We start from the raw sequence: 22,951 nt of genomic DNA on the forward strand, positions 1-22,951 counted from the left end.
GACAGACAGAAGCTCCTAGAGAAGCAAAGACTTGTCCAAGGTTCGGGAGTGTCTCCTTGGTGGCGACTGGATGGGAGCCAGTTAGCTAATGGAGGAGCAATCAAAGGGCAAAGTTGAAACCCAGCATGGTCAGTTCCTTGCTTAAGTAGCCAGCCCTGGGACCAAAGCCTTTCCAGAAAAACAGAAGTCCTGTCCCCATCCAAGGAGACAGAAAATAATTAAGTTCTGGGAAAGACTTCACCATCAACACAAATTTTATGGCGTGGGCAGGAATCAGTGAAAAAACAGTGGAGTGAAAAACACCTCAAGCTCCACATCATTATTACAGATTGTCATCTTCACATATTCCTTATTATACACACCTTAAAGCGTGTGTGTGTGTGAGTGTGTGAAGGGATATTTGGGAGACTTCCATGTTGCACTGAGCTTCCACCCCACTTACAAAATGGGCATTGTTAGCACATCTGTGCAGTGCTTGCAAGGGCTGTCATGCTCCAGTTTCCTTTTCCTTGCTATATGCCTGGGACTGTGCAAACATTACCTTTTTAATCCTCTCCAAACCCCTTTCTGATACGTATTACTTTCGTTGCATAGATGAGGAACAGGAGGCTCAGAAAAGTTAATTGACTTGCCCTGGAGTGGAATGGGGAAGACATATCTAGCTTTAGCAGCTGCTAGGTGGCAGTAGCAGGACTTGACCTCTAGTTGGGCTCACCGTCAACTGCTTGTAAGGTCTGCCACTTGCCTCCCTTTGGGATGCTGACTGGCTCACAGTGGTCTACTCCAGACTGCAGATCTTGGCTAGCTTCTCATATCAATATTCTGTTTTTATTGTTGTTTTGTTATAAGCCAATATAGCACAATGCAAACCATGACCTAAAATATTTACTCCCAGCTCTACTGATGTATTTGGTGGGAAGAACAAGGTCACATGTCAGTCTGTGACCTGTATCACATGCCCTTCCACCAAAACAATAGGCAGTGTGTCATTTTTTAAAATCTAATAAGTATTGAGGTTAATCACAAATTATTTTTTTCCTAATTGATAATCATTGTAGCATCCATGGCTTGAGATTTAAAAGGTCATCCCACTGCACGTTTGGTACAACCACCTGAAAATTGCCTGTGATCTTTTCTCTCAAGTGTGTCAGAAAGGGTCCACTCATCTCTTTAAGCTTTTTTTCCTCTCATAGCAATACAGTTGAAGGAGTTGCCAGTTTGATATTTACAGTCAGAAAAGGAGTGGAGACTAGATGAATAACTTACAACTTCTCCAGATCTTAGAGCTTTTCATATTTAAAACAAATAGACTGGAGTGCCTGGATGGCTAAGTCGGTTAAGCATCTGACTCTTCATTTTAGCTCAGGTTATGGTCTCCCATTTCAGGAAATTGAGCCCCATGTTGAGCTCTGTGCTGACAAAAGCCTGTTTGGGATCCTCTCTCCCTCTCTCTCTCTAAAAAAGTAAACATTTAAAAAATAGAGGGCGCCTGGGTGGCGCAGTCGGTTAAGCGTCCGACTTCAGCCAGGTCACGATCTCGCGGTCCGTGAGTTCGAGCCCCGCGTCGGGCTCTGGGCTGATGGCTCAGAGCCTGGAGCCTGTTTCCGATTCTGTGTCTCCCTCTCTCTCTGCCCCTCCCCCGTTCATGCTCTGTCTCTCTCTGTCCCAAAAATAAATAAACGTTGAAAAAAAAAATTTTAAAAATAGATAGATAGATAGATAGATAGATAAGTAAATAAATAAAACAGACTGTGTATCTGGGTAGGTTTCTGTACCAGTGTATTGGGGCCTGTGTTTATACCGTGCTATGGGTTGTCTGATGAGCATCCCTGCACATTTAGCTCACGTTCATGTGTGACACAATAAACAATAGATGGTGGGCTTTCGGTTGGATAGAAGATGATGAAATCCCCAAGGTTTTGTGTATGTTGCATGTTATGTGGCTCCTTGTGAACGATCCTTTTTTTATATTCAGGGTACGATCCTGATTCAACTGTCCTAAAAAGACGTTTAAGCTCTCATCCAGATACACTTGATCTTAGCCAAAAGGCGGAGAAGCGATAAGCTTTCATCCAGATAGAAGCCAGTAGTTCAGCTCCAGGGTTGATGAAGTCAGTCATCAAGCACTCATGTTCCTCTCATCTTTCTGCTCTGCTGTCTTTGGATTGTTCCCCATGGTGTCAGAGTAGCTGCACAAGTTCCTAGAGTGTTGCTCAGGCCAGACCATGTCTAGCAGCATAAGATGCCGTCTCTTTGTGTCTCTTTTTATTGGCAAGTAGACCTTTCCTGGAAGTGTCCTAGAGACTTCAGTTTTCATTGGCTGGAACTGGGTCGTGTGACTACCCCAAATCCCTCATTGTCAAGGGAAATGGATTAGTATCCAAATCAGGATTTACATTGATGTGGCTACAGGGGCACTTTCCCATGAGTCTCCTGGGAAAGGAGTATATGGCTACGTGATCAAAGTTGGGTTCTGATAGCAAAGAGGAAAGCATGGAATGGATTTGAGGCAGGCAACCTAGAGGAGGTATGTGTGTGTGTGTTGGGGGCGGGAGATGAGTGAGCTAGAGAGGATATGTGAGGTGCACTCCCCTGCACGGGGGAGGGGAAACGTGCCCTTATCCACACAGACACCTAAACACCTTTTATTGTCTAGATCTGTGGTTCTCAGAATTTAGGGCATGGTTAGCAAGTCTGACTGCACATTGGAATCACCTGGGGAGGCTTTAAAATTATTGATGCCTGGGGGCACCTGGGTGGAAATAGGGGTGTTGCAGCTGTGATTAGTTAAGATGGGGTAATAATGGAGTAGGATGGGCCCTTAATTCATTAGGACCAGAGGGGTGCTTGAGTGGCTCAGCAGGTTAAGTGTCTGACTTTGGCTCGGGTCATGATTTCTTGGTACAAGAGTTCGAGCCCTGCATCCGGCTCTGTGCTGATAGCTAGGAGCCTGGAGCCTGCTTTAAATTCTGTGTCTCCTTCTCTCTCTGTCCCTCCTCCACTCACACTCTCTTTCTCTCTCAAAAATAAATGAACATTAACAAAAACTAAGTAGGACTAGAGATCTTATAAGAAGAAGAAAAGAAACACGGGGACAGACACACAGGGAGAAGGCCATGTGATAACATAGGCAGAAATTAGAATGATCCATCTACAAGCCAAGGAATACCAAAGGACACTAGAAGTTAGAAGAAAAGACTCTTCTCCAGAGTCTTTAGAGGGAGTCTGGCCCCATTGACACTTTGATTTGGGGCTTCTGTCCTCTGGGATGGAGACCATAAATTTCAATTCGTTTAAGCTACCCAGTTTATGCTACTGTGTTCCTCTCGAGAGGAAGAGAGAGAGAGAGAGAGGGAGAGCGATGGCCATTAACACCTCTTGGACACAATTTGAGAAACCCTGAAATAGAATCATTCAGACGCAATCCCCGACCAACCAAGAAGATGAAGTAGTCCGTAGAGGTCATTTTTTCCCCCAAACTCCAGACAGTATTTGTTTTATTTCTAGGAGGAAATACATTTGAACAGTCTATGACAATAGTGGCAATTGAATGTACTTAAGCGTATATTTTTCTTATTTTTTTTACTTGCCAGGCTTGGTGACTTTTCTGTGGACACAGAAAAACATTGGCCTGGAGAGACTGTAGAATCACTGGGAAGCATAGGCCCAAGGCTCTGGCCTTCCCCCTCTATAGATGTTCGTGTGTGGATGAAGAGCTTAGAGCTTGGGTGCAGCTGACACAGGTACAGGGAGGCCGGACCTCTGATAGCAACTCGGGCTGTTTCCTGCCACTTCCAGGGTCCTCTCTTTTACATTTAATGCCCAGGAAACCGAGTATTTTCGCCAGCAACAAATCGGCAATCTCTCCTTCCTCCGACAGCTGTAGAGGGAAAAAGAAGCATACGACATACATAGAACCATTCTCTTTGGGGGGTTTCTTCCTTCCTAAGGGGAAACCATGGTTTTATTGTTCAACTTGGTCTCTGCCAAAGTCACTGCACTGTGTAGAGTCAGTTTTCTGTTGGGATTCCCCTTCTTCTGGGAATCCCAGGGGTGTGTGCTCCCACCTTTACCCTGATGTTTCTTCTTCTCCTGTGATGAGAATGACAGTATTCCCTCTACCACCCCCAAGAGGGGCTGTTAGGAATGTATGTACAAAGACCCTCATGCGTTGCTGCTGGGAATGTGAATTGGTGCATCTGCTTTGGGAAATAGCTTGCCGTCTTCTCAAAATTTAAACTTGTTACCATATGACTTGTTGAAACAAATTTCTGGGCCCAAGATTGAGCTGCTCCAGCCTGGGGTGCTGTGACAGCAGACTGAAGCTTAGAGAACTCTTGTGTCCCTGTAAATGCTTCCCTTTATCAGAATACAGTATATCAGGTTAGCCAACCTCCAAACACCAAGCCACCTCTGAGCCCTATACTTCTTTTCTTTTCCATCTCGCCACAAACGAGATTGACTGTGTGGCCCCAGTCAGTCAGATATATTTTCATTTTTCTCTTCCTTGTTCTTTCTTCTTTTATCCTATAAAAGCTTCCTGACTTCCACCCCATTTGTACTTCTCTGAATAGAGACTGTCCACTTCATGGAGTGTTAAGGTTTGTATCACCTAACTTGTCTGCCTTAATAACTTTTTAAAAGGTTTCAGCCTTGGCTGTATACTAAAATCACCTGAGAAGATTTCAGAAATACACGTGCTTGGCTCATTCACCCAAGGATTCTGTGTATATTGGTCTCAATGCAGCAGCAGGCATCCCAAAAGCCCCCGCGTGATTCTAATGTACACTCAGGGCTGAGCATCACTGGGGTCATGAACCAAGTGCCACCTTGGGAATCAGGAGACCCGATTCTAGTCTGCCCTTCATTTGTTTGTATTCTTGAGGAAGGTATTTCCTCCTTCTGGACCTATTTCCCCTCCCATGAAATGAGGGCTTTGAGCTACAGAGGTCTCTCACGTCCCCCTAATGTCTAGTGCTGCTCAGTCACTTCCTACTTCAGGGTCAATGACTGTTGAAGAATAAGCCAAAGGGACTCACCTGATCATATTTTTGCTCCTCATTGAAGGCCACCAGGATGACAGAGATGAATAGATTCAGCACCACAAATGTCATGAAAATGATGCAGGACCCAATCAGGAAGGAGCCAAGCACTGGGCTGTAGTCCAGGACCTGTCAGGAAGAAAGCCAAGAATCACCCCCAGAAGTCCTGTGTCCTGGTAGCCACTTCCCCATAGCCATCCTCAGAGGGAAAACTGGTTCTCAGACTAGGCAGAGCCTGGAACCAGGAAGGATTCCTTTTGTCTGGCAGCTGAGAGCACGGGCATTGCTCTCAAGAGCTGCCAAGAGACGGGGTGCCCGGATGGCTCAGTTGGTTAAGCAGCTGACTTTGGCTCATGATCATGATCTCACAGTTCATGCGTTTGAGCCCTGAACCTGGCTGTGCACTGACAGTGCAGATTCTCGATTCTCTCCCTCTCCCTCTCCCTTTCTCTGCCCCTCCCCTGCTCTCTCTCTTTCTCTCTCTCTCTGTCTCTCTCTCTGTCTAAGTAAACATAACAAAACAAAACAAGCTTTCAGGAAAAGAAAAAGATAGCACCACCTACTCCCTACTGCCGCCATTTCCAAATATAAGGCACCATTTCTGGCTAGGGCTGGGAGCATTCCCTTCTAGAGACCTCCCAGCCCAGTCCTCTCCTAAGTACTCAGTGCATGATGTTCTCCTGTAAGCAGGGGTTCCCAGGGCAAACTATGGGCCCTAGTATGGGGCTGTCTGCCTAGAGGAAGGGGACTCTTTATTTGTCCAAAGTTGCCTTGTGCTTGCCAGGCCATGGACCCAAGGGGTGCATCCATTCAGGGAGAGACATTTGAGGAGGGTGATTTTTCTCATTTTCATAAAGGCTTGGTGTAGATGGCAGTGTCCATGTTCCCCCGACCCCACCCCATTACCTCCTCGTAGTTGAAGATTCCTAGCTGAAGGCTGATCATTGTTTCTGCTGCATCGAAGAGGGTTTTGTAGGAACGGAGTTTCCAACCAAATATTAAGTTTGACTGTAATGGAAAGAGTCCTCATGAACAGGAAAAGAAACCAAGTGACCTCCCCACCCCCCACCCCCAAAGCCTGTTGTTTGACAGAGTCTCTGTTCTGGGTCAGCCTTATCCTTGGCCCCGCAAAACCGTACCTATGGGGGCTTGCAAGTGAGTGTGTGTGTACCTACCCAGTTCTGTAAGGAATGCGTATCCCCTTCTGGGGCTCAGCACCACCCGCTAGGCCACTACTGTGTTCACTCAGATGGCTGCAGTTCACTCAGGTGACTCAGTGATGAAACTGGGCTCTCTGAGGCCCCAGCCTCTTTGCTTTGGGGAAGTTGGGTTGGATGACAACAGGCTTCTGCCTGGGCAGGGCGTCTCCTATACTTCCTCCTCACCACAGCACGCTTCCCTCCAAAGATTGCCACTCTTATGTCAAGGGAGGCCCAGCACTCCCTTTGCTCTGAACTGGTGACTTCTCATCTCCGGACACGGCCAGTGTCCCTGTAGCTCCTATACTGCAGATGGAGGACTGAATAAACCCATGTGAATTAAGAGGTCCAGTGAAGTACTTGTGATTAAACCAAACTCCAGCTTTTTAGCATACACCCCCCATCACTCCATCAGTCCTCCTTACCCCATTTCTGAGGGTGGGAGAGGGAGAGACAGTAGTTAGGTAGTGGGGAGTCAGGGTGGAGGTGATAGGGACAGGAAAAGGATGGCTAAGGAATGGGGAGAGGGCTAGAGAGAGAGTGGTAACTAGGATAAGAGAGACCACTGTGTGGTGTGCAGCTCAGGGATGATGGAAGGTAAGAGTGGATGGGGCCAAGGCAAGAACTGGGAGAGGGGCTGGGGTGGAGAGTGGGTCAGGATTGGGTAAAGGGGCACGGAGGAGTGAGAGCTGTGGTATTATGGGGAACGTGGACTTGGAGGCGATGGGGGTTATATTTAGATGGAGAGCAAGATGTGGCAGAGGGTCTTTGTTTCCCACATAATTGGTAATAAAAGAGTTGGCAGTATTTTTTTTTTTTTTCATTCACAAAAGAGACGCCAAATGCTCTCAGTGTCAAGGGGCTGAATGAAATGATTTTTGGCCCTGTTAAGTTCATGCCTCGTGTAGGGCACCAAGCAGTGACATAGCCTACCCATATGTAGGCTAATCTCTGCCCAATTCATCTCCAGCCGCCCCCCCCCCCTCCACCCCCTGAGCACAGAGCGAATGCTCTATGCGTGTCTGAGCATGTGGAGTGTCAGGAGAAGTGGCATTTCCAGGCAGGGTCCAGGTACAGAAAGGAATCCTTTATGGGAGGTAGTTGGCCCTCTTGGTCTTAGAGACTATACCTCCTTGCTCTTATCCAGCCGATGTCTCCACCCTTGCCATTTGGGGTGGCCAGTTTATGAGCCCCCAGCTGCAAAGCCCTGGACTCAGAATATCCACCGTCTCCCCCAGGTTCCAAAGTCTTAACGTTAACCCTCAGTGCATGTGCCCCTCCACCCCCCCTCCCCCCAACGACCACCACCACTGAGAAGCCTTTGCTTCCAAGGAGACCAGCCTCGAAGGTTTTACCAAAGGAACCACTCACTGCAATGGAGTAAGCCAGAAGCATGATAAGGATGATGATGATAAATCCTGAAATGTCCCCCCAAGCACGGCGCAGGGCAGATGTGATCATGTTCATTTTGGGGTTCAACCTGAGCAGATGCCAAAGCTTCACTGTGGACAGCAGTACCAGGAAGGCAATGATGTAGCCAAGGGCAGCATCAGCTGCTGCTGTCTCACTGAAACTGATCCCCCTGTAGGACCAAAAGGGAGGGTGAGTCTCAGAGATGGTGAGAAGCTCAGCCAGAGCTCTTCTGGGCTGTCACGATGCTGGATCCTCAGCCCAGGATGCAGGATTAGATTTATCATGATCTCAGAGCCCATCACTTCCCACAACAGATCTGGGAGATATAAGGCTAGTCCAGTTCCCCAGCTATGTAATGATGAGATGGGGATGACAGTGATGGAGATGAGAGTAGAGACGGTGATGGTGGTGGGGATGATGGTTATGATAGGGATGACGACAATGATGGTGATGGAGGCGACGTGGTAGGGACGATGATGGTGGTGGAGAGGGTGACGGTGATCGTGGTGGGGATGATGGTTATGATAGGGATGACGACAATGATGGTGATGGAGGCGACGTGGTAGGGACGATGATGGTGGTGGAGAGGGTGACGGTGATGGTGGTGGGGATGATGGTTATGATAGGGATGACAACGACGATGACGATGGAGGTGATGTGGTAGCATGTCGATGGTGGTGGTGAGGGTAATGGTGATGATGGTAGTGATGTGGTAGTGATGGGGGTCATGGGACCATTACCTACCAGTTTTGGTTAATGGCTGCAGAGCTATGGAAGAATGGCAAAGGAAGAATCCTCCCAGGGTCAAGAAGATGGAACTGAGGGAGTTCTGTGAGCCTCCCCTCCTGGTTTGGGGTTACTAGATGCCACTTCCTCCCTCACATTTGTCTGAGTGTATGTCCACATTACCCTTACATTTGAAGGAAGGATGGAAGTATCATTCAGTTTCTGTGCTGAGGGCCTGATGAACCTCAACTGTGTTTGGCCTTCGAGACCACTGGCTGAGGCAAGTGTTTCTGTCTTTGTTTCATGGATGAGGACGAGGAAGAGTTGGCACCAGGTCACCCAGCTAGTGACATAGTGATACAACTCGTGGTGGAAGAAAAAGAGTTGGATCCAGGCCTGACTCCAAAGTCTGGTTCTTCCCGCCATCCCACCCGGCCCTTAATTCCCCTCCGTGCCTTTGTGCTTTAAATTCAGTCTTAATATTGGTGTGTCGTTCAAATGGTGTAGACCGTTATCCAGTGACATGGATGGAGCACAGGTTAAAGAACAAAATTATATGATCTCAGGTTTTAAATGCATTTAATATACATATATAACGCCTGAGTGAAAGCTGTCCTTTTCCCTAATCTCCTGCCCTCCAGAATCTTCCTTCCCTTTGAGCATATGAGGCCGCTGGTATGGATGGCAGCTTCCTCCTTTGGTTCCCGCAGCATCTTTTTCCTGTCTCTCTTAAAACACCTAACCCTCTTTGCGCCATTTAATTGCTCATATGCGTGGAAAAGTAACTACGTAAGCCCTCTTTTGTATTGACGGCTCTAATGAAAGCATGGTTCTCAGCCTTGGCTGCAGGTTAGAATAACCAGGGAGACACTGAAAATACTAGAGCGGGGCTTGTCCCCAGCACTGACCTAGTAGGTCTGGGATGTGGACTGGGCATCAGGGTTTGATCATCTCCCTGGGCAATTCTGCTGAGGAGCCAGGCCTGGGAAGCACTGGGTTGAAAGGAGACCATGAAGCAAATCACTTGGTCTTAAAAAATACTTTGAAAATTCAGGATCTGGTTATAGAATGACTTATCTATTCCAACAAGCAAACGAAGTTTACAAGTTTCTGAAATTAACACAAAACTTTGGTTAATTCATTAACCAAATGCAACTGAGGGTTTCGTGTAATTCCACATTTTACTCTGGTTTCTGTCAAAAGTGGCAGATATATATTTTCTGACACTCAGTGTGAAGAGAACTCTCTTACTATAAGATTGTTTTATAACCCATCTGAGTAAAAACCCTGTCTATGTGGATATTGAGAACCAAATATGTTTTAGGTCACGGTGAGGAATTATAAAGCGTGGTTAATGTAGGGGGACAGTGATGATTTACAAATCACACTGGCTGTTAATGGTCTTAATCATGTATAACCTAAAACTCACCACTGTTTCTTCCTAGAACTCAGGCTTTGTTCTCTAAGCAGGAGTTTTTCTGCAAAGGGTCAGATGGTATGTATTTGAGTTTCTGTGGGCCAGATAGTTTCTGTCCCAGTAACTCCGTTGACAGTTGTTATCAGGAAAGCAGCCATGGACAGTATGTAAGGAACAGGTGATGATGCAGTGTTCCATTAAAACTTAATTTACAAAAACAGGTGGCGGGCTGGATTTGGACCCCAGGTCATCTTTTGCAGATCCCTTCAAGAGTTCAAACACCTTTAAGTTTTAGAAATGCTGTTCTGCATAAGATTTACAACCAGCTTAAGTAAAAAAATAAAAGCACTTCTGATAATTTCTGAACTCAAAGAACTCAACTGATATGGAGACCTTTCTGTGGAAGGGTGCCTGGAGAGAGGGTGGAACTTTAGTCCTAGACTTGGCTGGCGCCATGGGCGTGGTACAGAGAAGAGCTCAGTGAGGGTTTGTGAGTTGAATGAGACCATCTAGGGTGGAGGTTAGGAATGCAGAGTTCTTATAGGCCCTGCATTTCCGTTTCCAAATTCTGTGACCTTGCACAGACATCCTTTCTGAGCCTCAGTTTCCTTATCTGTAAAAAAGGGACGTTGATAGAATTATCTTTTAGAAGTTTTAGGAAGATTAAAGTAGATGAGATAATTCTTTTCAAGTGCTGTTTTTTGTAACAGTATATGGCATCCAACAATAAATAAATGTTAGCTATATCTTTAAAATCACTGAGTCAAGAAACACAGTGGTTTGATGTAAGGATTGGGATCCTGGAGACTTACAAGCTAGGTTTCTTGTTGTTGTTTCCTTTTTAATATATTTCCTTAAGACTTTACTTTTAAGCAATCTCTACATCCAACGTGTGGGGCTCAAACTCATGACCCTGAGATTAAGAGTTGCAAGCTCTACCAAATGAGCCAGCCAGGCACCCCTTCAAGATTTTAAAACAGTTATTTATTTAAAACTTTTTTAGAGAGAGCTAGCAGGGGAGTACCAGAGAGAGAATCTTAAGCAGGCTCAGCACTGGGCATGCATGGAGCCCAAAGATTTTATTTTTATGTAATCTCTGTACCCAAAATGAAGCTTGAATTTACAATCCCAAAGTCAAGAGTTGTGTGCTCTAGTGACTGAACCTCTCATACAAGGTAGGTTTAAATTACTTCTCTGCCACCTTTAAATGGAGGGCTTGAACTCACAACCCTGACTGAGATCAAGACCTGAACTGAGATCAGAGTCAGATGCTTAACTGATTGAGCCACCCAGGTGGCCCCCGGCATAGCTTTCCTGACCTCAGAAGTCATTTCAGGTCCTCTGCCATCTTGTGAATGAATGTACGGACAAAACAGCCATTATCAGGCCAGGAGGTAATTTGATCCTATGAAGGACAATCAACAATGATAAAGTGAAGACTGACCTGGCCACATTTCTTGAGTTATCTTTGCAGGATCTAAACCCCCTTGAGTACTCAGATACCAGACCAACTAAAGCCAGAGAATTGACAATGCTGACCTTTGCCAGTCCTAGTGATTTTGACTTGGACTCAGTTACACTAAGATGACTTCTGCCCCAATTCCACGCTGTATTCTCCATTGCGTAGCCCCTTCAAGAATATGTATTCACCCTTCCCTTAAAACTTCCCCATTTTTGTTATTTGGAGAGACCACTTTGGGAAAGATCCTTGATGTTCTCCTTTATTTCAAGTAAAATGCTTCCTTTTCCTATTCTTTGGTTTGGTCATGTCTTTTGGCTGGATGGTTCCCAAGAGGCGAACCTACTTTTGGGTAATAATAACATCTACCACCTTGGGTTCTTATGAGGATCTGGTGGGTTAGTACATCCTGCCTAACAGAGTGGACCCTTTGTAAATGATGTAGGTTGTAAATGATGTAGGACACTTTGTAGCAGATGTAGGTTGACTGGCGTTCTGCTACAGCTTTTGAGCAGGGACCTTACCACGGTGTCACAAGGTCTTTTGTTTTGGTAGGATTTGCAAAAGTAAGCTTTGTTCCATTTTGTCGTAAAAGAGCCCTCTCCAACTGTGTATGCTTCAGGCCCTAAACCTGAATTTAAGTGGTAGCTATAGTTACTTTTTAAAGAGTGACCCGTGATCCTCTGAGGATCAACAGGATTTCAAAAGCCTTCCTCTGGGGGCGCCTAGGTGGCTCAGTGTGTTGAGCATCCAGCTTTGGCTCAGGTCAGTTCAACCCGTGTGGGGCTCTGTCCTGACCGCTGGGAGCCCGGAGCCCACTTTGGATTCTGTGTCTCCCTCTCTCTCTGCCCCTCCCCCACTCATGGTCTGTCTCTCTCTGTCTCTCAAAAATAAATAAATGTTAAAAAAAAATTTTGTTCAAAAGCCTCCCTCTGACCCTGGGGCCACAGAGCTGGAGGAAGCAGATCTAGTGTGGGAGTTGGGAGCTGAGGCAGAGCCACTTACTCCTTCCCATGGTTCCGGTAGCGCTGGATGTCACGTTCTGCCAGGATAGCCCTCTTCACAAACATCGCCAGGGCGCTCCAGCTGGCCAGGATGATGGTCAGCTCCAGAAGATTCCACTTGCTATGGAAATAGCGCCACCTCTGTTTCCTCATGAGCTTGCCCTGAGAAAGGAGCTGGAGGTTGTACCAAATGCTGTGGCCAGAATTGTGGCTCCCCACCCCTTCCACCAAAGCTCTCCAGCCACCCAAGATGACCCTCCAGCAGGGGTCTACTGTATCCTGGAGAGGCTCCTTAAAGCCCTGGGCCCACGTGCCTAGAGTACCTGGGGCCTCTCCCCAGCACTGTGCACAGACCCCATCTGTCCCATCACCAACTCGGGCTGCGGAATTTGGAAGGCACAGAAGAGTAAATACAGCAAAAATAAGAAAAACATTTAATTCTCTCTGATGCAAAAAATTGGGGAAGGAGAAAGACCCTCCCACCCTTTCACAGGGTATTTACTTCAGAAAACTTGTAATTGTGAACTCTTTCTCTGCCCCTTTGAGGTGTGTGTCAATCTTTTTAAAAGTTCAGCTAGCCTCGGGGCGCCTGGGTGGCGCAGTCGGTTAAGCGTCCGACTTCAGCCAGGTCACCATCTCGCGGTCCCGGAGTTCGAGCCCCACGTCCGGCTCTGGGCTGATGGCTCGGAGCCTGGAGCCTGTTTCCGATTCTGTGTCTCCCTCTCTCTCTGCCCCTCCCCCGTTCATGCTCTGTCTCTCTCTGTCCCAAAAATAAATAAACGTTGAAAAAAAAAAATTTAAAAAAAGTTCAGCTAGCCTCAAGAATGTTTTTCTAAAGGACCTGGGAGCTTTCTGTCTGACATGTGATCATGAAGGAAGGTAGTGCCCTTCACTCCCAGTTTCCCCAGGAGGGTAGGAGCCAAATGGCAGGCACCTGGCTCCAAATTACAAAATTACCTCCTGTTGTGATTATATATGTTTATTTTTACTTTTTTTTTTAATGTTTATTCATTTTTGAGAGAGTGTCAGCGGGGGAGGGCAGAGAGAAGGGGACAGAGGCTCTGAAGCCGGCTCTGTGCTGACAGCAGAGAGCTCGATATGGGGCTCCAACTCATGAACTGTGAGATCACGACCTGAGCCGAAGTCAGACACTCAGCGAACTGAGCCACCCGGGTGCCCCTATTTTTCTTTTGATAAAGATAGTTAGCAAACACAAGTGGCCACCCCAATTACCAGGTGAATTTAGAGTGGACTAGTGGGATAGATATGCCATAAATTCTCTTGAGGATTAATTAGTGTTTATCTTAAGAAGGAGTATGTAATGGGTCCTATCTGCCTAGCAATATGCAAGGGTGAGATTACTTTCTGTTTTTGGAATCTCTTAGTGGATTGTCTGGGATGTTCCTAACTTCTAGTTTAATGCTTATTCAAAAAGAAAAGTTGTTTTCTTCGGGGGAAGTGGAGAGTTATTGTTTAATAGGTACAGTTTCAGTTTTGCAGGAGGAAAAAAGTTATGGAAGGATGGATGGATGGATGGTAGTGATGGTTTTTGCACAACAACGTGAATGTCCTTAATGCCACTGAGGTGTACATTTAAAAGTGGTTAAAGTGGTAACTTTGTTATATATTATATATACGTGTTTTTATGTATATATAATACGTAAGATATAAAATATACACAATTAAAATAACATATAACATAGAACATACACAATGGTATACATAATCTACCACAATTAGAAATAAATGAATAGATTAGAAATAACAAATAATATAATAAAAATAAATAAATTAGAAAAAAATAATTTTGTTAGTTTTTTTTTTTTTTTCCTTGACCTTTGTGCCTTTTTGGAGAGGTTTTCTAGATTGGCCAGAGACTTTGTTTTTAATTCTGTTTCCTCATCAGGTGTTGCAAGTCAAAAGGAATTGTGCTGTGTAAGTTCTAGGCCTCCCCCCCTGTCCCCCCCCCCCCACACCCGCTAAAGAGAATCTTCTATTGTCTGTTCTATTTCCCTCCCCCTACTCACTCTTAGGGAGGAAGGACTCCTGTTTGGCTAAGTACACCTCCATCATAAAGGGAGGGAGAGAGATTTTAAAAATTGCTTAAGCAGTATTTTGAGAAAGATTTAAGGGTTTTGGAAAGAAGCGTTCTGAGGCAGCTGCAGGCAGAGGGTGAGGGCAGCCCAGAGGTGGGTAGGCAGATGGGCCTCCTTTGATGTTCTAGAAAAATGCAAAGACTTAGGTTGTTCTTTGGTAACTGTTCCCTGTTTGGTTTGAACTGGCGATGTTCAGAGACCCTGTGGGATCCAGGTTTATGAGCCTCATGGTGAGGCAGAGTGTCAAGTTCAGGGGTTAGACTCTCTGGGTTCAATTTTGGCCTTGGATAAATTACTAAATGTCTCTGGACTTCAGCTTCCTACTCTGTGAAATGGAGCCAATAGAACCTTTCTCTTGGTATTATAGGAGAAAATCCATGCAGCATTCTTAGCGCAACGTGAATCACGTGGTAGGCACTCAAGGTATCATCCTTATTTTCAAGCGTTTGTCGTGGCTGTTGAGCAGGGGTTGGGGATGTCCTTTTAAGAGACCTGATTTGCATTTTTGGTGGGGGAGGGGGCAGGCCATATCCCAAGCTTCAAGTGAGCTCCCCGCCTCCTCAAATCCCCATCATTATCAATGTCTGTACCTTCATTTTGCAACATGGTTGTAAAAGTGGCAAAGGGGATTGTTTCCTAATTCCCGGGACCACAGGTGAACCAGACCACAGGGAGCACAGTCACCTGTCTCTGTCTCCCACCTATGACATTTTTGCAAGGTCTCAGTTCCTCTCCCTTCCCCATCCGGGAAGGACCAGCCTCTGAATCTTAGTTCCTGAGAGGTGCTGAAAGTTGGTCCTTGAGCTGGGTGGGTCCTCATGACTACAGAAGGACCGGAAAGTTGCCATGGCAAACAGGCAGACAGAACCTTTCCCTCTCCCTTCCGCTGGCCTCATTCCAGGGAAGGTGTGTGAGATGGGACAGGCGCACTGCCACCTCCAGCCCAGGGAGCCCTAGTCTACCCCTCACCTGCACAATCATGTAGTAGAGAAGGAACAGGAGGTAGATGACCTCTGCTGCTACCACGAAGGGGTGCCAGCCGTCAGTGAAGGGGTACAGGCGCAGGCTCTGCAGGTTCGCATGTGCAAAGAAGGTTCCTGGGAAGCAAAACACGTTCTGCTCATTCCTGGTCACCTGCCTGCTCAGAGCCACCGCTTCTGACCGGAAGTCATCTGTGCCATGATGCAGTCTCAGGCCCTTCTTAGGACTGGCCAGGGCAGAAGAGAAGATAAAGGTCCTTCAGACCCAAAAACCCAAGGGACTGGACAGGGACACACGGGGGATGCCAACGACAATGCATTTGTCAGAAAGGATGCTGGGAGCTGCACGGGGAGAGCCGTCCCCTACCCTCTGCATCTGGTAGCCTCCATTTGTGCCCTCAGTCACCTCCAGCCAGAGCACAACTGCCCACTTAACATTAATCTGCTCCAGGCTGGCTCACTTTTTTTTTTTTTTAACTTTTTAAGTTTATTTATTTTGAGAGAGACAGTGTGAGTGAGGGAGGGGCAGAGAGAGAGGGAGACCAAGAATCCCAAACAAGCTCTGTGCTGTCAGCACAGAGCCTGACACGGGGCTCGAACCCACGAAACCGTGAGATGATGGCCTGAGCCGAAACCAAGAGCCAGATGCTTAACCGACTGAGCCACCCAGGTGCCCCAAGGCTGGCTCACTTAAAGCCAGTTTACCTAAAAAGAGTTCACTAAAGACCGATTCATCTATTGACCAATATGCCTAAAATTCAACCTTCTTTTGAATCACCTTTCTTCCATTTGTGTATCTTTTCTTTTTGGCAGATATTGTAATGATATTTTAGTTATCTTTTAAGAAAAAAACCAATCTGACTAATAAGGCTACTGCCTCTGAAGACAAAGCCAACCCCAAGAATGGCAGAATGGAGAGACACAAACAACCTGAGTCCTTGCCGACGTCGGTGGACTGCTTGAACCAACCAGACCTGACAACCACCCCTCACTTTTCATCTTTTAGAAACATATAATTTAATCAGGTGTGTTTGGGAACAAACTGTTTAATTGGTCCTAAGAGCTGCAAAGGTGGCAAAAAGAAATAGAATATAAGTATACAAATAACCATCCCCCCCATAAGGATTTGATAGAAGTGCTTGACGATGTTGTCAGTGGCCAGTGATCATAGAAGTTGAAGGCCTTTTGCTTTTCACTTTACACAGTTCTGAAATTTAAAGAACTATAGACATGTATTAGTTTTATTAAAAGTGTAATTTGATACTAAAAATCATTTAATTTTTAAAGGAGAGGTGGTTGAATTTTAGGAAAATTGATTTATTAGCTGAAGAGGCTTTAGGGCTCCATTTTCAGTAGATTTTGAAAGCGTTAAAAGAGGGAGGAGGGCAGGTAATGGGGAAAAAGATGAGGGCACAGTACATCTAGTTCAGGGAAATGTTTTTGAAGCTCTTGTGTCTTACGTGTATTTGTGTGTCTGTGTGTGTTGGAATATGATGTAAAATGTACTTCATGCTGTAGGTTGAGGTACAGAGTAGTAAAGTATTATTTTAGATGAAATTATCTGTTCCCAGGTTGCACCCTCCCTAGCTCTTCCCTGCCAGCCCCTCAACCTGCCTCCCCCAGATTGGGAAGCTCAAGAATATGAGATGCTTTCAAACCCCAACTGCGTTCCCTTAGAGTATCTTGGGAGACAGGCCAGAGAGAAGTGAGGGCAACTAGGAATAAGGCTGGTGCAGCCCTGGAGCCTGCCCTTTGGGTGCCCGGGGACAACCAAGACCCGCCCCGAATCTCCCAAACAACCATTTGCCCTGGAGCTCTGGCCCTGGGGCAGCGAGGCCCAGCCTGGTCAGGAGCCCTGGCCCAGAGGGAGGGGCGTCTGTCTTGCAGAACGCAAGTGGGGTCACAGGCGAGGCTGCCCACCCAGGGCGCCGGTCTCCAGGGTCAGAGTGATGATGCAGAACAGATTGACATTGGCGTTGTAGACCGTGAACTCCACAAACACGGCTCTGGTCAGGCTGTCCAGCCAGGTGTTGTCAAACAGGTACTGGAGAATTCTGTAGGAAGAGGAGTATTTAGAGACATCTCCATCTGCAGTGGCTCCCTACCCGCTCTGCCCCGGGAGAAAGCCAGGGCTTCCTGTGGAAAATTTTCCCTCTGACTCAGCTCCGTGCCCTGGGCCACAGGGCCTTGGGACTGCTCCTGGAAGTGATCACAGTTTCCCACCCATGGTGCAGTGTCTTGGCACCCATGGTCTCCTGGCTGTCAGAGCAGAGGTCCTCCAAGTGTGGTCCCCGTACTGCATCCGCCTCTTGTGGAAACTTGTTAGAAATGCAGATTGCCAGGCCCCACCCCAGATCTCCCAAAACAGAAACTCCGGGGGCAGAGCCTGGGGATTTGTGCTTTGATGAACCCTTCCTGGGATTGTGATGCCTTTTTTTTTTTTTTTTTTTTTAATTGTGATTCTTTTTAAAGTTCGAGGATCACTGAGTAAGAGGAAGTGTGTAGAAAATCAGGGGCTTAGGTAGTCAGCCGCCGCTGTTGAAATCTCTCCTGGGCTGGCAGTTCACATAAGACCAGTTTCTGGAGGTCTGCCCACTGCTGCTGCAGAAAGAGCATGTACTACATGGACCTGGGTTCAAACCCTGACTGCCTTGCAGGGAAACTAATAACCTCTCCATGACTCAGTTTCCTCCTCTACAATGGTGTTGACACCAGCTTGTCAGGAACAATGTGAAGAGAAAGTGTGTGTGTGTGTGTGTGTGTGTGTGTGTGTGTGTGTGTGTGTGTGTGTGACAGCAATAATGATGGACTATTTTTAAATATTTTAAAACATGCCCTGTCTCCAGTGGGTCTGTATCCTGCTTGGTGTGCAGAAGAAAGAGTATCAGTTGTTCCAAGTGGCAGGAAAACACCTTTTGTGCCAAAAGAAACTATCCCTGACCTGTCCTTAATCCCAGGGGTCCCCTGCCAGTTGTTCTCCTTGGGGATTTGTTACCAGTGTTCCTCGGTTTTGTAAGAATACAGGGAGGAGACTGAGGTTCACGTGGATTCACTAACTTGCCTGGGTCTGCAAAGTTAACAGGAAACTGTGCCAGGGTTTAACACCTCTGACGCTCGAACCCTCGAGTGTGCCGGGAGAGGTGGTCTGCATGTGCCCTGCGTGTCCTTGCACCACCATGTTGGGTGTTCCAGGAATGCAGGGTCCTCTCTGGGCTTTACCCAAGCCATTTCTCGAGGCTGTGTTTATAGTGAGCAACCTCAGGAGACGAAGGTGAGATGGCATCCTTCGGACAAAGAGCAGGCTTGCTTCTGCTACCGTAAAAACAGTGAATGCTCCAAACTCTGTGTTATTCTCTGGTCCCGTAATTCACTGTGCATAGCAGAATTCTGGGTAAGGTGAAGAGCCTTAATCGCTTCCCATCTGCCTGGTGGTGGATGGCTTTGTGTGGTTGGTGGAATTCCCCATCCCTACACTGGCTCCAGCCGAGGCCACCGGACTCAGCCCACGAGCCTGAGGGTGCTGGAGAGGGACCTCCCCTCCACCTGGGAGACTGCGGTGTCCAGGGGCCTGGAAATCCCATCTGCATACTTCAGAGGCCCCCAGTCTCTCCCCATAGCAGCGTGAATGGACTTGGCTACACCCCCCAATCAGACCTGGACCCTAGCACCTGGCTTTCCTTGGCCACATGTGAATCAAGTGAGTCTTACCTCGATGTGCTTCTGCGATCGGTCCCCAGGGGGGCCACGTAACCGCCTCCCCGGTACATGGTTAGTTTGCCCCAGAAGGGATACCCTCGGCGCTGGCTCTGGCTCTCGTACTGCCAAGCCCGGGAGAGGCCGCTGCTGTTGTTGAGGGCGGAGGCATTCCAGCCTTCCCCATAGTCTGACAGGTCTTCAACATCCAGGGAGTAGGGTGCGCGGCACCCGTGACGAGAAGCCTGCAGCTGCGGGGCACGAGAGCAAGAGCTTTCCCGGACCCTCACTTGGCGAATCTGGGCACTGCCAACCAGCCTGGAGTTGCCATCAGTGACAAAGCCTGGAGATGAAAATCCAGTAGGTCAGTGTGGCCATCAAAATCATTTTCGCGCATTCCGAGTTCCCCGGCCTGGACGCTAACGTGAACTTCAGTGTAGCCGTCGTGAAATAGTCAAGAGTCAGTAGTCAATAGTCCTATGGCCAACCATAGGACACATTCACCACCATCTCCCTACTTAGGCGTCATCCAGTTCCCACATAACTTCTCTTGAGGAATGGTACGGCCCCCATCCAGTCATCACCTTGGAGACCCTTCGTGCCCTTTCCCTCAATGCGCACATCCCAATCGTCAACAAGGCCCGTCAGCTCTCCCTCTTCAGTGTTGTCTGCAGCCATGCCCCTCTCTCCGTCACCCTAGCCCCTCACTCCTGCATCAGCCCCATCATTTCTCCCTAGCATCCTAACTACTCTCCGCTTCAACTTCCACATGATTCCAGAATGATCCTGCTTAAACACAGAGTTGGTTGTTAGTCTCTCGTGGAGAAACTGTCAGTGGCTTCCTGTTTGCTTAGGCATAAACTGTGGACTTCTGAGGCCCTTCATGATCTTGCCCCTGTTTCTGTCTCCTGCTTTGCTTCTCACTGGTCCTCAACTCCTAGCCTACACCCAGTGCCTTATAATTCCAGGAATGTGCTGTGGCGTTTCAGGCTTGCCTTTTCTCATGTTACCCCTTCTGCCTGGGTTCTGCCTCCGTGTAGCCAATTCGTGCTTGGTTGTCTCTCGTTCAGGAAGTCCTCCACTCTGCACCCAGGGAGTTTTAGGGCTCCCGTCTTGTGCACACACAGCCCTCTGAGGGTCACTCCTTCAAAGCATATCATCCCGTGGTTATCGGTTGTCTGTAATGCTGATGGTGACAGTGACCCGTGCCTGTTCTCAGGAATATGCACAAGGGGGCTGACACACGTCCTGGGAGAGGGGAGAGTACCTGGGTAGTGACTGTACAGGTTGCTCACGAGGGTGGTGTTGGCCCATGTGAAGAACTCCTGGAAGCCCAGCACGGCCGAAAAGCCTTGGGTGAAGCTGTGCTCGAGGTGTCTGTTGAAGTGGTAGGTGCTAGGGTCCCTCTGCCCGTAGGCGACCAGCAGCAGCATCCACAGGAAACCCAGATATGCTGGGAAGGGAGGCATCGCCCTGGTCACACAGGGGCCCCAGTCCCAAGCCCAAGGCAGGAAATAGAATGGCGCATAGCAAGGCCTTGTAGACCAGCTACTCGCCAGCCCCCCGCCTCCCCCCAGTGACAGTGGAACCAATCCTTAGACAGCAGAAAGGAGTAAAGTCCACAGACCAGAAGCCTCCTGCCTGGGTTCCAATCCTGGCTGTGCCACTTCCTATCCATGTGACTTTCACAAGTGACTTACCCCTCTGCCTTAATCTCCTTATCTGTGAAATGGGGACAATTCTATTCACAGGGTTGTGATGAGGGAGTCAATAAATTAATATTTATAAACCACTTAAAAAAAGCGCCTGCACAGAATTCATGCTCCATAAATGTTTCTTAAAAAGAGTCTTTTAAAAATGGGCCTCTGCCATGTTGCAATGCTGAGGACAGAGCAATGAAAATGACCGTTGTGTTCCCTGCCCTCAGGGAGGTTACCTGTGGACAGGTGAGTGTGATGTAAGGGCCCTTTAGGTACAAAGATTTCGTTTAGGCTGCCACATATCAAAATCTTAGGGGGATGCAGAGCCTTACTGATCCAGAATCTCTGGGTCCAGAGCCTAGGAATATACATTCCAGCAGCCCCTGCCTGGGATGAATTGGGACTCCGCCCGTACCCCTGTGCTGTCTTTATTCCGTACATGCTGCTACTTCTATGCAAGCTTCCCTGCTCTCCGTTTGTCTGGCCGTAACGTGCTCAGCCAGTGGGAAGGCAGGCTAGGAGTGCTGCAGGGTCAGTGTCCTCCCTGGAAGCAGCCCTCACCAGTGACCTGCGAGTGCCAACTTGGGGCCGTGTACTACATACTCCCACAGAGGTCCCAAGCAGGACTGAGCTCCAGTTCCCACATGGAACCCACTCGTCACCACATCTTCTATTGCCCGCCTTCTCTCTTCTGTACTTTCCTTTTCTCTGCCAGTGGTTCCCAGGATCACCTCCCCAACCAACTGCTTGTACCCAAATCTGCTTATGGGAGAACCCAGACTAAGATATACAGAAGCTCCTGGTCAACAGGAGCTTGGGGAGCTTTGCTGAAGACACCCAATCTTTGGGCTGAGAATAAAAGAATAAGGAATTAGCCAGAAGGAAAGGTAGGGAGGAGGGGAGGCACATCCCAGGCAGGTTAGATTAGCCTGTGCCAAGGCCTGGGGTCCGCAGAGGGCAAGGAGTCCCAGGAGCTGTAGAACACGGTGGGACAGAGCTCAGGGCACACGGGCCAAGAGAGGTGACCCAGGGTGGGCAGAGCCACAGTGGGGAGCTCAGATTTTACCCTAAGGTTCACGTGAGGCCACCAAAGGACTTTCAGCATGGGGGAGAAGCTGGGGCGAGTTGATATTTAGGAAAACAGGCCCAGAGGCAGTGTGGGTCTGTCAAAGATTGCACCGTTGGCTGTTCAAGTCTTTGCTGACAACCAGCGAGTGGGGAGACTGCTTGTGGGTGACCTTGCTGCCTACCCAAGATTTCTCTGATGAAGGCAAATGCCTTCTGTTCCTTGAGGTGTGTAGTTTTCATCTTCTTGATGTCAGTGGCCAAAGGTGGCTGGTAGATGTCCTTTCTGCTGCACCTTCGTGCTCGGAACAAGGCAGAGGGGTCTGTGAAAGCAAGGACACAAGGACTGTCCCCCAGGGGGCGGTGGAGCTGCCCTCTGCCTTTGCAGCCAGGAGCCATTTCCCAACACTGCCCTCCACGCCTCCGCCCCTCCATCCCCACACCCAGAATTCTGCCCCTTCTCCTTCCACGGAGAATTCTCCTCGTACTGAAAGCACAACGCTCCCCCGCCCCTCCCCCCCCCCCCCCCCCACTGTGCTCTTGGACTCTGAGATAGATCTCAGTGCTCTGAAATTTTGATGGATGGAAGAAGGAGGGTAACTAATATTTCCAAGTCCTGTCATGTCTAATTCTAAGTATCTTCTTTTTCCAAGCCACTTTACTAAGCTATAATTTTCGTAAATATTCCCATTGGAAGTCTACAATTCAGTGATTTTAGTAGATTTATAGAGTTGTGCAACCATCACCACAACCTCATTGTACAACATTTTCATCAACCCAGAAGGTTCCCTCATATCCCCATGAAGTCAGTCCTCACTCCCACCCTCAGCCCCATTAATTTGCTCTCTGTCTCTATAGATTTTGTTCCTGGATATTTCATATAAATGGAATCATGCAGTGCATTGTTTCTGGTGTCTGGTTTCTTTCACTTAGCATAATGGATTGGAGTCCATCCATGTTGTTGTGTAATTAGTATTTAGTTCCTTTTTTTGGTATGGATATACTTCTGTATGTTTTTATCCACTCATGTCTGGATTGTTCCTAGTTTTGCCTATTGTGAATAATGCTGCTATGAACGTTCGTGTGCAGGTGTTGGTATGGACATATATTTTCATTTCTCTTGGGTAGATTCCTAGGAATGGCCATTTGGCTGTTTC

At 47.7% G+C, this 22,951-nt stretch overlaps 1 protein-coding gene across 1 annotated transcript in view; it reads right to left on the reverse strand.

Annotated features, from left to right (window-relative positions):
* Positions 1-3,462: 3,462 nt before the first annotated feature.
* The window catches only part of PKD1L2 (polycystin 1 like 2), a 95,452-nt gene continuing 75,963 nt past the window's right edge, over positions 3,463-22,951 (reverse strand). Inside the window, exons 34-43 of the mRNA XM_045046016.1 lie at positions 21,980-22,117; positions 20,297-20,482; positions 19,045-19,372; positions 17,257-17,390; positions 15,326-15,453; positions 12,262-12,422; positions 7,613-7,823; positions 5,949-6,050; positions 5,040-5,171; positions 3,463-3,880 (exon numbers count right to left, since the gene is read on the reverse strand). Of these exons, the coding sequence (XP_044901951.1) occupies positions 3,689-3,880; positions 5,040-5,171; positions 5,949-6,050; positions 7,613-7,823; positions 12,262-12,422; positions 15,326-15,453; positions 17,257-17,390; positions 19,045-19,372; positions 20,297-20,482; positions 21,980-22,117 (1,712 nt within the window). The 3' untranslated portion in view covers positions 3,463-3,688. The remainder of the gene's footprint in view (positions 3,881-5,039; positions 5,172-5,948; positions 6,051-7,612; positions 7,824-12,261; positions 12,423-15,325; positions 15,454-17,256; positions 17,391-19,044; positions 19,373-20,296; positions 20,483-21,979; positions 22,118-22,951) is intronic.

The sequence above is a fragment of the Felis catus genome, chromosome E2 (assembly GCF_018350175.1).
Source record: "Felis catus isolate Fca126 chromosome E2, F.catus_Fca126_mat1.0, whole genome shotgun sequence".
NCBI classification, from domain to species: domain Eukaryota; kingdom Metazoa; phylum Chordata; class Mammalia; order Carnivora; family Felidae; genus Felis; species Felis catus.